The following is a 14,228-nucleotide window of genomic DNA, read 5'->3' as shown; positions in this document are numbered from 1 at the left end:
TCTCATGGCTCAAGGTTGTGTTCACCTTGGGCTCTCCCGGATGTTCCGGCCTGTGGGTGTGCCTTTCTATCTATAATAAACTTTCTCCCCACCATACCTAGGAAGAGTCATGTTACTTAATTTTTATTTTTTCATTCCCCTCCCATTTGCCACTCCTTTCTTTCAAATTCATAGCTCCTTTTAGCTTCAGTTGTTGTTACTCTTTGCGTTTGACCGAGGCTTGCAACAAGAATTATCAGCTGTGAGGTAAAAATGGCTGCATTGGGCAGTGATAGGGTAATGAAATGTATACATGCAGGACTCTGTGACTTGTAAAATAAACATGTACCCATGGAGAGTGGAAAATTTTACTAAACTACTTCTTTACCAGGCTCTGTGTGTTCCTAGAATGGAAGGGCAGAGCTGAGATGGTTTGTGCTGTCTGAGTTCCCTGATCTCTCATCCTCCCCCAGTAGAAGGAAAAGTGTTGCTTTGGAATGAAATGAGCAGGGATGCCACAATTTAAGCTATGGCAAGAAAACACAAAATGTGACATGAGGTTGTTTTTTTTCAATAAGGATTTATATTTTATATTGCTGAGAGCAAAACTGTAGTCTTTCCTTTTTCAAAAACCTACTTTATTTATGGTTCTTAAATGCCTCTATCTTCCTTCAACCCCACTGTCCTAGACAGGAGAGAAACAGGTTAGTACAGACAAGGAGCTTGTATCTCTACAGCTACTAACTAAATGCTGGTTAGGGTCATTGACTTCTTTAGGGCATTGCCAGTCTCTGTCCTCTGGATTCCAGAAGTCCACTCAAACAGCAAATGGAACTATTTTATTAAAACTGTTTTATTTATTCATTTCTAAAACTCTACCTCTCTTCCAAACCTTATTCCTTCCAACACCCTAGCTAGGTAAAAGAGAATAATAGCTAGAAGGAAAACAGTTATAAGTCCCTTTAAGCTGCTCTGTGAGGTTTAGGGTAGCCAGGTTCTTTGGGGCAATACCTGTTGATCCCCAGGATATCCAGCAGTCCAACAAACCAGCAGTGACAAACAGAGCAGCATCGTGGGTAAACAGCATCAGGAAGAGCAGCAGCTTCTTCTTTCTTCAAAGACCCCGGGCCCTCTCATGGCTCTGCATGTGTACCATTTCCAGAAGACTCAGAATTAAACTATGTGCAGGTGCACAACCACAAGCCTCCTAGAGACAATCATAAGTAACAGCTGTGGACAAACTGAAGCAGCCTCATGCTCCACACCTGGGGTTAAAAGAAAAACAAATTCACATAATATGAGTCGGATTTTAAAGAAAGAAAAAATTCTTTTTTTTTCTTTATTAATTAAACTTTATTCAATTTGTATCCCCCCATGCTTACCTCCCTCTTCCTGTCACAATCCCTCCCTTCCTCCACCCTCTGCACCCATGCCCCTCCCCAAGTCCACTGATAGGGGAGGTCTTCTTTTCCTTCCTTCTGATTGGCCTGCTCTTTGATCACCTCTCCCTGAGGGGGCAGCAGCATTACCAGGCCACAGAAGAAGACAATGCAGCCACTCCTGATGAAACCTAATTGACTAAGATCAGAAGGAATGAGAAGAAGACAAAAATTCTTAATACAATTTCTGATTTTGTGATTTGATATATTCTGTCTCTCTTTCAGTTAGTTTTGACTAGAGTTTGTCCTTCTTGTTGATTTTTCTCAAAAACCCAAACCTTTATTTCATGGATTCTTTATCTTCTCTTTATTTTTTTTTATTTCTGCTCTCAATTTGATAATTTCTTGATCTCTACTCCTTTTGTGTGCTAACATATTTTTGTTCTAGACTGTTCAGGTCTGCTGTTACCCTGATGGCATGAATCCTTTCCAATATCTTTATGTAGGCACTTTGTGCTATTAAGTTTCCTCTTAGCATCACTTTTCATTCCTCATTATTTTCCATGAGTTTGCATGTGATATGTATTTATTTTCTATGAATATTATGCTTTTCAAAATTTTTATTTCTGTTTGAAAACATTGTTTTCACTTGGTTGAAGGTTATTCACTTTCCATGGGTTTGTAAGCTTTCTGTTCTTTTTGATGCTATGTATATCCATCCTGAAGCAATGGTGGACTGATAGGATACAGGATGTTATTTCCATTTGCTCTAAAGACCTACATTGTTTCAGAGTATGTGGTAAATTATAGAGAATGTTTCAGGAAATTATGGGAAGATATATTCCTTTATGTTTCTGTAAAAAGTTTTGTAATAATCAGATAGTTAGTTCCTGCTGTGGTAATCTTGCTGAGCTCAGGTGGTGACATATGACATATTACCTGACTATTCTTGAATCTATTCCTAAACTGGTGTCTAGGCATCTGGGTTTGGGGCAATTATAGGACTAAGTGCTTATTTGATGTGTGGGAGTTTTGTTCTTGGGGTTCTGTTAGCACTCTGAAGTTTCAGAAAGTGTGTTGGATGAGTGTTGCTATTTTAATGGTCTGCTTGGCTACTGAATTCATGGTATTATGTTTGCTGGATAGTATTGAGGGGAAGGAGCCACATGTGTTAAGTTGGAGCACTAGGGAAGATTCTTAGAATTGGGTTTGTGGTAACAAAGATATTGGGGAAGATCCCCAGTATACCACCTTAGTCTCCATACAAGCATGGCCTAGCATATGCTATTGTGCAGATCCACGTCCACCTTTATGTTTTAATATTTGCCTGAGCATATATTCTTAGTCTCAGGATGTCATATGTTCATAATATTAACACTGCCTGAGACTTCTGAGTCATTATATTGCAGGTGTGTGACATTCTTCCTGCCTATTGTGCTTGTTTTGTGTTTTTAAATGAGGTAATATCAGTAGCATTTTGCCTTTATGTGTGACTATGCACCTCTTGTGTACCTGGTCCTCACAATAGTCAGAAGATGGCCTCAGAACTTCAGAATTTCAAGTAATGGGGAGTTGTGATCCTCCAAATAAGCACTGGCAATTGAGCCCACTTATATCCAGACCAAGAGCTTTTCATTGCTGATCCACCTCAGTTGCCTTATGTTGCTTATTAATGAACAACTATTCCAGTACTAATGTTTTCACCTGTGCATTTGTACCTGTTTGAACACTCATTCCCTTTTAGTAAGTTCTCATTCATATTGGAGTTTAAACTGGGACACTTCAGGTTTCTGGAAGATAGATACAGAACTGTATTGAGTATATAATTCTTTGTAGGAACTTCAGAAATACCATGGAGTTCTTTGAATCTTTCTTAATTGAATGATTTTTGCAGCAAAAAGGCCTTAACTCTACCTCAACTGGATGTCATGAAATTTGTTTTGGTGCCAGACAGGCTTACAGCTAAATGAGATACACAAACCTCTGCTTCCTGACTACTGGAATTAAAGTCATGAGGCAATACATCCTGCTTGTCCATAATTATTGTAGTTAGTAATTGTGCATACAATTTCTGTGATCTGCGATCTGTACTGTTCATCAACATCCTTGACTTGCTTACTTTTTGTCTGTTAATTGACATTTCTCTTGGAAGGCTATATTCTATTCAAAAGGTGCAGAAATGAGATGAACCTCCTCATTTAGTTTACTTCTAAAATGACCAGGTGAGTACATCAGAACTTCTCTGTCAGGAGATAAGTCAGGGAAGATCCAGAATTATATGAATATATTGTCGATGAAGTAGACTTTTACATTGTTGCCACTATTGTGCTTTCTCTTATACCCATGTTTGGGATAATTTAGAATTCTCTCACCTATGATGATGTAAATGTGTACTTCACTCGGGAAGAGTGGGCTTTGCTGGATCCTTCCCAGAAGTGTCTCTACAAAGATGTGATGATAGAGACCTGCAAGCACCTTACAGCCATAGGTAAGACACTGAATTTTCTTTCACTATTAAGGTAAAGGGGACATCTGTTGTTGCCTTTTTTCAATGATGCTCTTATGTAATTTCAGTTGGAATGAGGAAGAATAAATCAATCATGTTTCTAAGGTCACTGAAGAGAGAAAGTTAAATTTTCCCTAATTTTCAATAAAATATCAACTCTTTCTGGTATATATTTTAGGCTACAATTGGGAAGACCATAATATTGAAGAACAGTGTCAACGTTCTAGAAGATATGGAAGGTAATTATCTCATGGAAGCTGATATAAATATGCCTGTGAAAAATTTTCAATGTGTCCCAGGAGTTTTAAAGAAAAGCAATAGTGTAAAGAATCCAATATTCTAGAGTATTAAGGAATATTCTCCCAAACCCATGTTCCTCAATGTAAGCTATCTTACTTATGTTTTCATGAGTAAGAAAGTTTATGAATGAAGACAGTGAAACCTTTGCTAAACAGATCTTACTGTAAAAAGGACTTTTATTCAATCTAGAAATCATGATATCCAAAGATTACTGCCCCTCTGTCTGCTACCCTAGGCCTGGGCAGGGCAGATTCTAGGTTCCATACAACCTACCTTAGGCCTAGGAGTTTTTTGGCCTCTGAGAATTACTGCTCAATAGACACACCCTATCTTGTTCTTTCTGAGCTCATAGATGGATGATTCAATTCAGCTTTTCTGGCTCAAACTCCTCTCCTAGCTTCCTTATTAAATCTGGCTTTTCTACTGTCACCTACTTCCTTTGTATAGTCTCAAACTAACTCCATCTGTCTTTTCCAATCTTCAGGCTCTTTTTTATTCTCTGGCTCATTTGATCTTAACCTCAGTTCTCTCCTTCCAACCTGTCTTTCTATTACTGTCCCAGTAAAACTCCCTCCATCTCCATGTAGTACCCCTTAAGAAGCTCATTTCCATTCTTGTCTCGTGAGAGATGCATGTATCATATTCTGCCAAATATTTTCCTGATTCTGTCAGCTTTTCTGCCACTACTTTTTCTTCTGACTTAGTGTGTCTGGTTTTATGTTGAGGTCTTTGATATACTTGGACTTTCCTTTTGTGCAGAGTGAGTAGTATGGATCTATTTGCATTTTCCTGCAGGTAGATATCCAGTTAGACCAGCACCATTTGGTGAAGGTGCTGGTCTTTTTTACATTGTATGGTTTTGGATTCTTTGTCAAACATCAAGTGATCCTAGGTGTGTGGGTTTTTTTCTGAGTCTTCTATTTGGTTCCATTTATCCACCATTCTGTTCTTATGCCAGTACCATGTAGTTTTTATTACTATGGCGGTGTAGTGTAGCTTGAGATCAGGGATGCAGATACTTACAGACAAATTGTTGTTGTACAGGATCATTTGGGCTATTTGGGTTTTTTCTTTTTCCATATGTAGTTAAGATTTGTTCTTTGCAGGTATGCAAAGATTTATATTGCTATTTTGAAGGGAATTGCACTGAATCTGTAGATTGCTTTTGGCAGGGTGGCCATTTTCACTGTGTTAATCCCATGGATCCATGAGCATGGGAGATCTTTCCATCTTCTGTCATCTTCTTCAATTTCTTTCTTCGGGAACTTGAAGTTGTTTTTTTTGTTTTCTGTTTTTTGTTGTTTTTTTTTTTCAAACAGGTCTTTCACTTGCTTGTTTAGAGTCACACCAAGGTACTTCATGTTATTAGTGGCCATTATGAAGGGTGTTGTTTCACTAATTTCTTTCTCAACCCTTTTGTCTTTGGTATACAGGAGGGCTTCGGATTATTTTGAATTAATTTTCTATCCAGCCACTTTGTTGAAGGGGTTTATCAGCTGAAGGGGTTCTCTGGTTGAAATTTTTGGGATCAGTCATGTATACTATCATATTGTCTGTGAATAGTGATACTTTGACTTCTTCCTTTCTTATTTGTATCCTCTTGATCTCCCTTAATTGTCTTATTGCTCTAACTAGGACCTCAAGTACTATGTTGAAGACACATGAAATGAGTGGGTAGCCTTGCCTTGTCCCTGAGTTCAGCGGGATTGATTTAAATTTCTTTCCATTGAGTTTGATGTTGGCTATTGGCTTGTTGTATATTGCCTTTACTATGTTTCGGTAAGTGCCTTGTATCTCTGATCTCTCCAACACTTTAAACATGAATGGGTGTTGGATTTTGTCAAATGCTTTTTCTTCAACTAAAGAGATGATCATGTGGTTTTTCTCTTTCACTTTGTTTATATGGTGGATTACATTGATGGGTTTCCCTCTTTTGAACTACCCTTGCATACCTAGGGTGAAGCCTACTCTGTCTTAGTGGATGATATCTTTTATGTGTTCTTGGATTCAGTGTGCAAGTATATTATTTAGTATTTTTGCTTTTAATTTCATAAAAGAGATAGGACTGAGGTTCTCTTTTTTGGTGGGTCCTTGTGTAGTTTAGGTATCAATGTGACTCTGGCGTCACAGAATGAGTTTGGTAATGTTCCTTCTTTTTCTATTTTATGGGATAGTTTGAAGAGAACTGGAGTTACCTCTTCTTTGAAGGTCTGCTAGAATTCTGCACTGAAACCATCAGACCCTGGGCTCTTTTTGGAAGGGAGACTTTTGATGACTACTTCTTTTTGGGGTGGGGTTGAATATAGGACTATTCAGTCTATTTACCCGATCTTGATTTAATTTTGGCAAATGGAGTCTATCAAGAAAAGTGTACATTTCATTTAGATTTTCAAATTTTCTGGCATATACGCTTTTGTACTCAGATGTAATGATAGTTTGGATTTCCTCTGTGTTTGTTATGTGTCCATTTTTGTACTAAGACGTAGTGATAGTTTGGATTTCCTCTGTGTTTGTTGTTATGTCTCCATTTTTGTTTCTGATTTTGCTGATTTGGATAGTTTTTCTCTGCCTTTCAGTTAATTTGGCTAAGAGTTTGTTTATCTTGTTGATTTTCACAAAAAAACAAAAAACAGCTCTTGGTTTTATTGATTATTTGAATTGTTTTATTTGTTTCTAATTTATTGACTTCAGCCCTGAGCTTGTATATTTCCATTCATCTACTCTTCTTGGGTGTGTCTGCCCCATTTTTTCCTAGGGCATTCTAAACTATACTATACTTCTGTATGACAGAATGCATGATAGTGATTACCATATGAATTAATATATTTTCATGTGTTCATTCATTCGTTACTAATAACAACTGGATCATAAACTCTCATCATTTTCAGAAAGTCTAGTCAAAACAGGAGACTATTAATAAATTAAACTAATATACTTAATTACTTGATCAAACTCATTGAGAATATAGTCAAAGAACTCACACTACAGAATATCCCTATGATTACTGGAACTGTCGAAATTGTTGTGTACGTTCTGGTTCACTTTACAAATGCAGTGTTAAAATTCCTCTATAAAAATGATAAATCATTACTCATATCCCTTTTTAGATACTCTAAATTTCCTATCTGTTGAGTATCATACCACTTATACTGCAAAAGTCATATTCATTGAATAGGTGATAATTTAATGTTCAAAACCTCCTTGTGAGAAAATATTCCATAGCAAAGGTGATTTTACTCAAATCCTGGAAGTTGCTAAGCTAATTTACACAGAAGGTAGGAGAGTCAAGAATATGGTGGAGGAACCATAATCACAATAGCACATGTCTTTGACAAGCAAAGAGTCAAACTCTGTGGATTTGGTAATCTTTCATTTGTTATTCTTCTTTTAATAGGTATATTCTTTGCCATAATTCATACAAGTCATGTGAGGGTAAGGATATGGAAAGAAGAAACATAACTCACTCTCCCAGAACAATTAGAATATATGTACTAGTCCTTACTTTGAGTAGACTTTCTGAATGTAGTGCAAGTTTACATTAATTTATTAATACTTATTAATAATAAAATTATTAGTTAATTGTTAAAGAATATTCAGTGTGTCCTCCATAGCTTTGATGTTCTTGTACATCTCCAACATTACATCTTTGTTGATATACATTTTGGGAGGATCCAGCAAAGCCTGCTTTTCCTGAGTAGGCATTTTCCAGAAGCATATCACCATGTGCTTCTAAATTATCCTATTGCATTCTAAACTATCCTATACGTGTATACAACAGAAAGCATGATGGTGACAACACTATATGTTTATATTTGTTCATGTGTTCATTCATTCATTATTAATAAAAAAATGAATCTTAAACTTGTATCACATTGAGAAAGTCTGGGCAAAGAAGGGGACTATTAATAAATTATACTAATATACTTAAATAGTTTTCCAAACTCATTGGGAATACAGCCAAAAAAACCTCTCAGTACAGAAAATCCGTATAATTTCTGGCCCTGTGGAAACTGTTGCATCTATTATGGTTCATTTGCAAATGTAGTATGACTTGAACTACAGAAAATTTTATGAATTCAGTCACTGTGGTAAAGCTGAATCCTAGGTCTTTTCTAAATATGTGAAAACCCACTTACATAAAAATGATGCTATAAGTGAGACATGTAATAAAGTTTCTTACTACCAAAGATATCTTGGAAGGTACAAAACACCCACAGTCAAGGGGGTAACTATCAATGTAAGCAAAGTGATAAAAGGTTAAGAGTCAACTTCATTTTACAATTAGACGAAATTGCAAACTTAATTTATACCAACAAATAAATTCATCAGTGTAATGACTATGGTAAATCTTACAGATACCCAATTATCTTTACAGGAATGAAAGAGGACATATTTTTGAGAAGCATGAATGTAAGCAGTATGGTAAAGCCTTTTCCCAACCCAGTGGTATCCTAATGCGCAAAAGAACACAAACTGGAAAAAAACCCTATGAATGTAATCAGTGTGGGAAAGCCTTTTCACAACACAGAAATCTCAAAAAGCATGAAAGAACACATACTGGAGAGAAGCCCTACGAATGTTATCAGTGTGGGAAAGCCTTTTCACAATTGATTAATCTCCACATTCATAAAAGAACACATACTGGAGAGAAACCCTATGAATGTATTCAGTGTGGCAAAGCCTTTTCTCAACACGGAAATCTCCAAGTGCATAAAAGAACGCATAGTGGAGAGAAACCCTATAAATGTAATCAGTGTGGTAAATCCTTTGCATGTTTTAGTGGTCTACAGAGACATGAAAGAATTCATACTGGAGAGAAACCCTACGAATGTAATCAGTGTGGGAAAGCCTTTACACAGTCAAATGTTCTCCAAGCGCACAAAAGGACACATACTGGAGAGAAACCCTACAAATGTAATCACTGTGATAAAGCCTTTTCACAATCCAGTAGTCTCCGAGTGCACAAAAGGACACATACTGGAGAGAAACCCTAGGAATATAATCAATGTGGAAAAGCCTTTTCAAAACCCAGTGGTCTTCAAAGGCATAAAGGAACACATAATGGAGAGATATCCTACGAATGTAATCAAAACGGTAAAGCCATTGCATTTTGTAGTGGTCGTTAGAGACATGAAAGAATTCACACTGCAAAGAAACCTTTTGAATGTAATCAGTGTGTTAAATGCTTTTCACAACCCAGTTGTCTCAAATTGCATAAAAGAACACATACTGGAGGGAAATCCATAAAAATGTAATCTGTGTGGGAAAGCCTTTTCATGAAATGGAAATCTCCAAAATAATAAAAGAACACATATGGGGAGAAATCCTGTGAATGTAATCATGGTGGCAAAGCCTTCAAACATTGCAGTGATGTCGAAAAGCATGAAAGATTTCATACTGGAGTGAAACCCAATGAATATACTCAATGTTGTAAGTCCTTTGCACATTGCTGTGATCTCCATATGGATGAAAGATTTCATACTGGAGTGAAACCCTATGAATATAACCAGTAAACCCTTTGCATGTCACATTTTTTCAAAGCCTTGAAAGAAAGTATACTAGAGAGAAAACCTTGTGAATGTTTTTAGTATAATGGAACCTTTGTACATTTTTATATGCTTCCCGTTCATGAATGAATCAGACGGAAGAGAAGCCCTATGAATGTGTTTAACATGGGAATTCAAGGCTTTGTGTTTCCGTGTTTCATAGAGATGTAATGAAGTGATCTAATCAGTAATCAACTGCAACTCACTACATAGCTTGATGTGATATGAACATGTAAATATGATTGGACGTTCTGTGATTATGTATGTTCCTCCTACTCATCCATTTGTCATTTCATCTTGAAGTACTGCATTCTTTAGGAAATATATAATATAAAGGTTCTAAATAATGTAACAACAAGGATTTCTCTTAAAAATAAAAACACTTCTGGGGTGTGCGTGTAAAGTGTTTATGGGGTTTTAGGCCATGACAGATATGTTCAGAGTGGGAGATAACTTTATTGCATCTCATTTGTCCGTCTTAATATGAGGATTGAGGTCTGCTTTCCCGCTTTAGAATATGTGTGAAGAGAATATGAAGAAGCCATTCCTGTGCATGAGAAAGGGGAAATGAAACTGGACCATGTGGCTAGTGGTTCATCAACCAAATAGGACTGCAGGTCAGGGACTTAGCCCAGCTAAAACCAGGAACCTCCTTGCCTAGTACCAGGGCTTTATGGGCAGAAAGGCCAAGTTCTCATAGGGAGAATGTCATCTGTGGGAAAGGCTGGGGTAGATGGGCAGCTTTACAGTAGAGATAAGAAGGGGTTCAGTGGTCTTATAGGACCTATAAGGGACTGAAGTTTTTCCAACCTCTCTGGCTTTAATTGGTGCCTTACAAATAAAGGAGGAACTGTGTATGAAGTGAGATAACTGACAAATATTGGAGCTTTTATAGTCACAGCACCAAAGGGAATGGGCAAGAAAGAGGGAGAAAGCATTCTTGCTGTGAGAGGAGTTGACAGTAACAATGTGAAGTGAGGTAATCAGTTGTACATGATCAATAAATGTCCTGTGTGGCCTATAGAGGACCAAATCAGGAGTGAGAACAAAGAACTAACCTTATCATGAGGATGATACACATGCTCCAAATTATGTATCATCTGTTTCCTGCTTTTCTCCCAAGGTTATCTCATACCAACCACGTGAAAAGTAGCTGTAGTTAACCTGTACCAGTGTGAAGTCACAAAAAATCTCCTTTTTTTTCTAAAATCGCTCTTTAATTGTTAATATTCGTGATAGCCTTCTGCCTGTGGACAGATTGTTCACTCCACTGCAAGTTGAATAATGGGCTGTTCAAGCTATCCCAATTGATTCCAGGAGGAGGAAGAGCTTACAGAGAGCTGAAAGATGGAAGGGTAGGTTATTAGACAACAGGAACAAATCTACTTAAAAAATCTCTGCTGATTTGGGAAAGGTGTGACCCTGATTCTCCACATATGAAACCAAAGGTCGAATCATGGATCCAAAGTCCCTGCCTGGAGCATAGGATTCTCCTGAGCTTCCTCCCTAAGCCAGGCCCTCACTACTCTTCGTAATTAGCAAACATGCATTCATTCCTCCTGGGCCAGGAAGCACTTTGCTTTGTCTCTTCAGTACACTGTGACCCTATGGAAGGTGCTCCTGTCGCTCAAGAATCACTGGCCAGTCAGGACTTCCAGACGAATCCTGTACTCAGAGGAAGAGGAGGGTTCTTCCGGGTGCCAGGTTTCAGGTTCCATTTGGAAGCTGAGCTCTCAGGAGTGTTTGGCATCCAGTGGTCTGAGCTCAGCTGCTGGGTCCTGTGAGGGGTTTCAGGCGACTTCCAAAACGGCACTATGGTGAGTGTGTGTCAGAAGCCCCCAACATGGTGGTGGAGTAGGAGGCTGAGGGCTGAGCAGCAGGAGCTGGTGTTGTTGGTCCTTCCCTGGCTGGATGGAACCTGGAAGCCAGCAGCTGCTTGTGAGGTCCTTTGTCCTGGCCTTAGGAATGCTGAGCTGACTGAGTCCCACGTGTTAGAAGTGGGATGGACTGTGAGCAGACTGGATGTGGCGACCTGGGCACTGTTAAGACTGAAATCCTGGGACAAATGGCTGAGGTGCCTATTTAACAGTTCAGAGCAGAATTAGCTACCAAATTTGCCCAGCATCGCCGAGTCCCTCCCTGTTTACAGGCTGTGGCTGGAATACACTGCCCTCGAGCCCAGGGCTCGGGCCCTTAACCCAGCTGCCTTTCTTTCTGTTATTTACGCAATTTGGTTCCCTGATCTGTTTCATCTATTTACTGTCATAGTCTCATAGTTTGGCGTGCCCCTCTCCTCTCCTCCCTGTCCTCCCATGGCTAAGGGATGTGTTCAACTTGGGCTCTCCCAGAAGTACTTGCCGGTGTGTGTGCCTTTCTAGGGATAATAAATTTTCTCCCCACCATACCTAGGAAGAATCATGTCATTCAATTTTTAGTTTTTCATTCATCTCTTATTTGCTACTCTTTTCTTTCAAATTCAAGGCTCCTTTAGGCTTCAGTTTGTGTTACTGTTTGCATTTGACTGAGGGGTGATGCAGGAATTCTCAGCTGTGAGGTAGAGATGGCTGCTTTGGACAGTGAGAGGGTAATGAAATGTGTACATGCAGCACCCTGTGACTTGTAAAATAAACATGTACCCTGGAAGAGTGGAAACATTTATTAAACTATTAATTTACTAGGCTGAGGCTCTGTCTGTCCTAGGGAAGAGCTGAGATGGTTTGTGCTGTCTGAGTCCCCTCATCTCTAATCCTCCAGTAGAGGATCTGCCAGAGCCCTGAGGCCCAAATGCTTGATTTAAGCAAATGATGATGGACTCTGGGGAAGCTACACAACCAGGAAGGAGGACCAGTACAAAGTACCTTGCAGAGTCTTTCCAAGATTCTTCTCTGATGCTTCTAAAGTGATCAATATCCAGGACCACAAGCTATGCCATGGAGACAATGGGGTTCATTGATGCCAGTCCCAGAAAAGCTGGTCTGCTGAGCTAGGAGAGTTCCACGAGTTAGAAGTGGGATGGATTGTGAGCCAGTATGTATGTGGTGCCCTGGGCAGAGGCCCTTGCCCTATCAGCTTTTCTGAGTGTGGATTCCCTGGTGAGGAGGAGACTCTGCAGCTCTGTCCTCTAAAAGGGACTCTCAATGTCCTGTTTATGTTGTCCTTGAGGCTTACTACTGTCTTCTCTGTGTGTCTTTCCGGGTCTATGTCATGTCACTCAGGAAGATCTTTTCTAGTTGCATTCATTTGACTGAAAATTTCATGATTTCCTTGTTTTTAATGGCTGGGTAGTATTCTATTGTGTAAATATCAGTTTTTTTACCCATTCTTCGGTTGAGAGGCATAGAGATTGTTTCCAGTGCTCAGTGATTTGAAGCAGTGACTGGTCTTCCAGATGACCTGGATTTTATCCCAACAACCACATGGCATCTTACAGCTGCCTAGAACTCCAGGGTCCAACAATTTCACAATACATCAATGCACATGATATAAAAAGTAACACATTTTACAAACAGAATTCTCTATATTGATGTCACAGTTCTGAGAAAGATGCAGACTTGGGTAGCTGCAATGAACTCCTCTTCCTTTATTGAGCCAACCTGCCTAGAGGCAAAACAGCCTTATTCTAAGGTTGAACTAGCTCAACATAGCTGTTCATCTAAGAATTGCAAATACAGTCCTGATTGGTGACTTTTCCTTGATGTTTTCTGTATTTGTGATCTCTCCCCTTGGTATGTGAGAGACTTTTGGCATTGATGAATCTTGCAATTGTATCTTTTATATCACACATGTGGATCTAGAAGATAGTTTTGCTGGGAAATCTTCATCTGCTTCAGGAACTAGACTTGCAGTCTTCATTTCCTGTTGGAATTATTCAAAGTGTGGGAGGTTTCCAAGATGGTGGTGAACAGTGTGCCCTGTATTAGATGGGCAGAGGATCTGAGACTCTGAAACTGGTGAGGGGATAGGAAGCTGGATCCAGAGCATCAACCTTGAATTTTCCCTGATTAGAGGGGACATTCTGTGAGTTGAGGCCTATTGGACCCAGCCCCACCATGGTCATCTCTAATGTTTGAGAGTCAAAGTGCGGAGCTCCTGCACTTTCTGCCCATCCCAGCCAGTGAGCATCCCCAGGTCCAGGAACCACCACTGAAGCAGCCAGACATCAGATGGTCCATGCTCCCCTCAAGGGAGCTTCAGTATTCCTGGGACAGTTAGGCTCAATTGCACCCAGTCCCCCCATGGCTGTCTGCCAGTTCTGAGAGTCATGAACCATGGGGGCTCTACACTTTATGCTGATGCCAGCGAGTGAAGACCCCCAGGTCTAGGGAACCTCTGTTCTTGCAGCCCGACATCTAATCTCTATTAATCCCCTTCAAGCATCTTCAGGATTCTTGGGACATTTTGGGGTCAATAGATCTGGTACCCCCAGAGCTGTTTCCCAGGTCTGACAGTCAGGAAACATGGACCCCCAGCACTTGACAGATATACCAGTGAATGGAGACCACCAGGTCCAGGGACTTT

At 39.4% G+C, this 14,228-nt stretch overlaps 1 protein-coding gene across 1 annotated transcript; it reads left to right on the top strand.

The window, feature by feature from the left end:
- Positions 1-252: 252 nt before the first annotated feature.
- Positions 253-9,398, top strand: LOC132651033 (zinc finger protein 431-like; the record flags this gene model as incomplete). Its single annotated transcript, XM_060376344.1, has 6 exons — positions 253-276; positions 3,720-3,846; positions 4,043-4,103; positions 5,517-5,525; positions 8,630-9,122; positions 9,291-9,398. Coding segments are annotated over exons 1-6 (822 nt in total), but the record flags the coding sequence as incomplete, so codon positions are not given.
- Between the last annotated feature and the right edge of the window lie 4,830 nt (positions 9,399-14,228).

This window comes from Meriones unguiculatus (genome assembly GCF_030254825.1).
Source record: "Meriones unguiculatus strain TT.TT164.6M chromosome 13 unlocalized genomic scaffold, Bangor_MerUng_6.1 Chr13_unordered_Scaffold_39, whole genome shotgun sequence".
Lineage (NCBI taxonomy): Eukaryota > Metazoa > Chordata > Mammalia > Rodentia > Muridae > Meriones > Meriones unguiculatus.
This window is presented reverse-complemented; position numbering and strand designations above follow the sequence as displayed.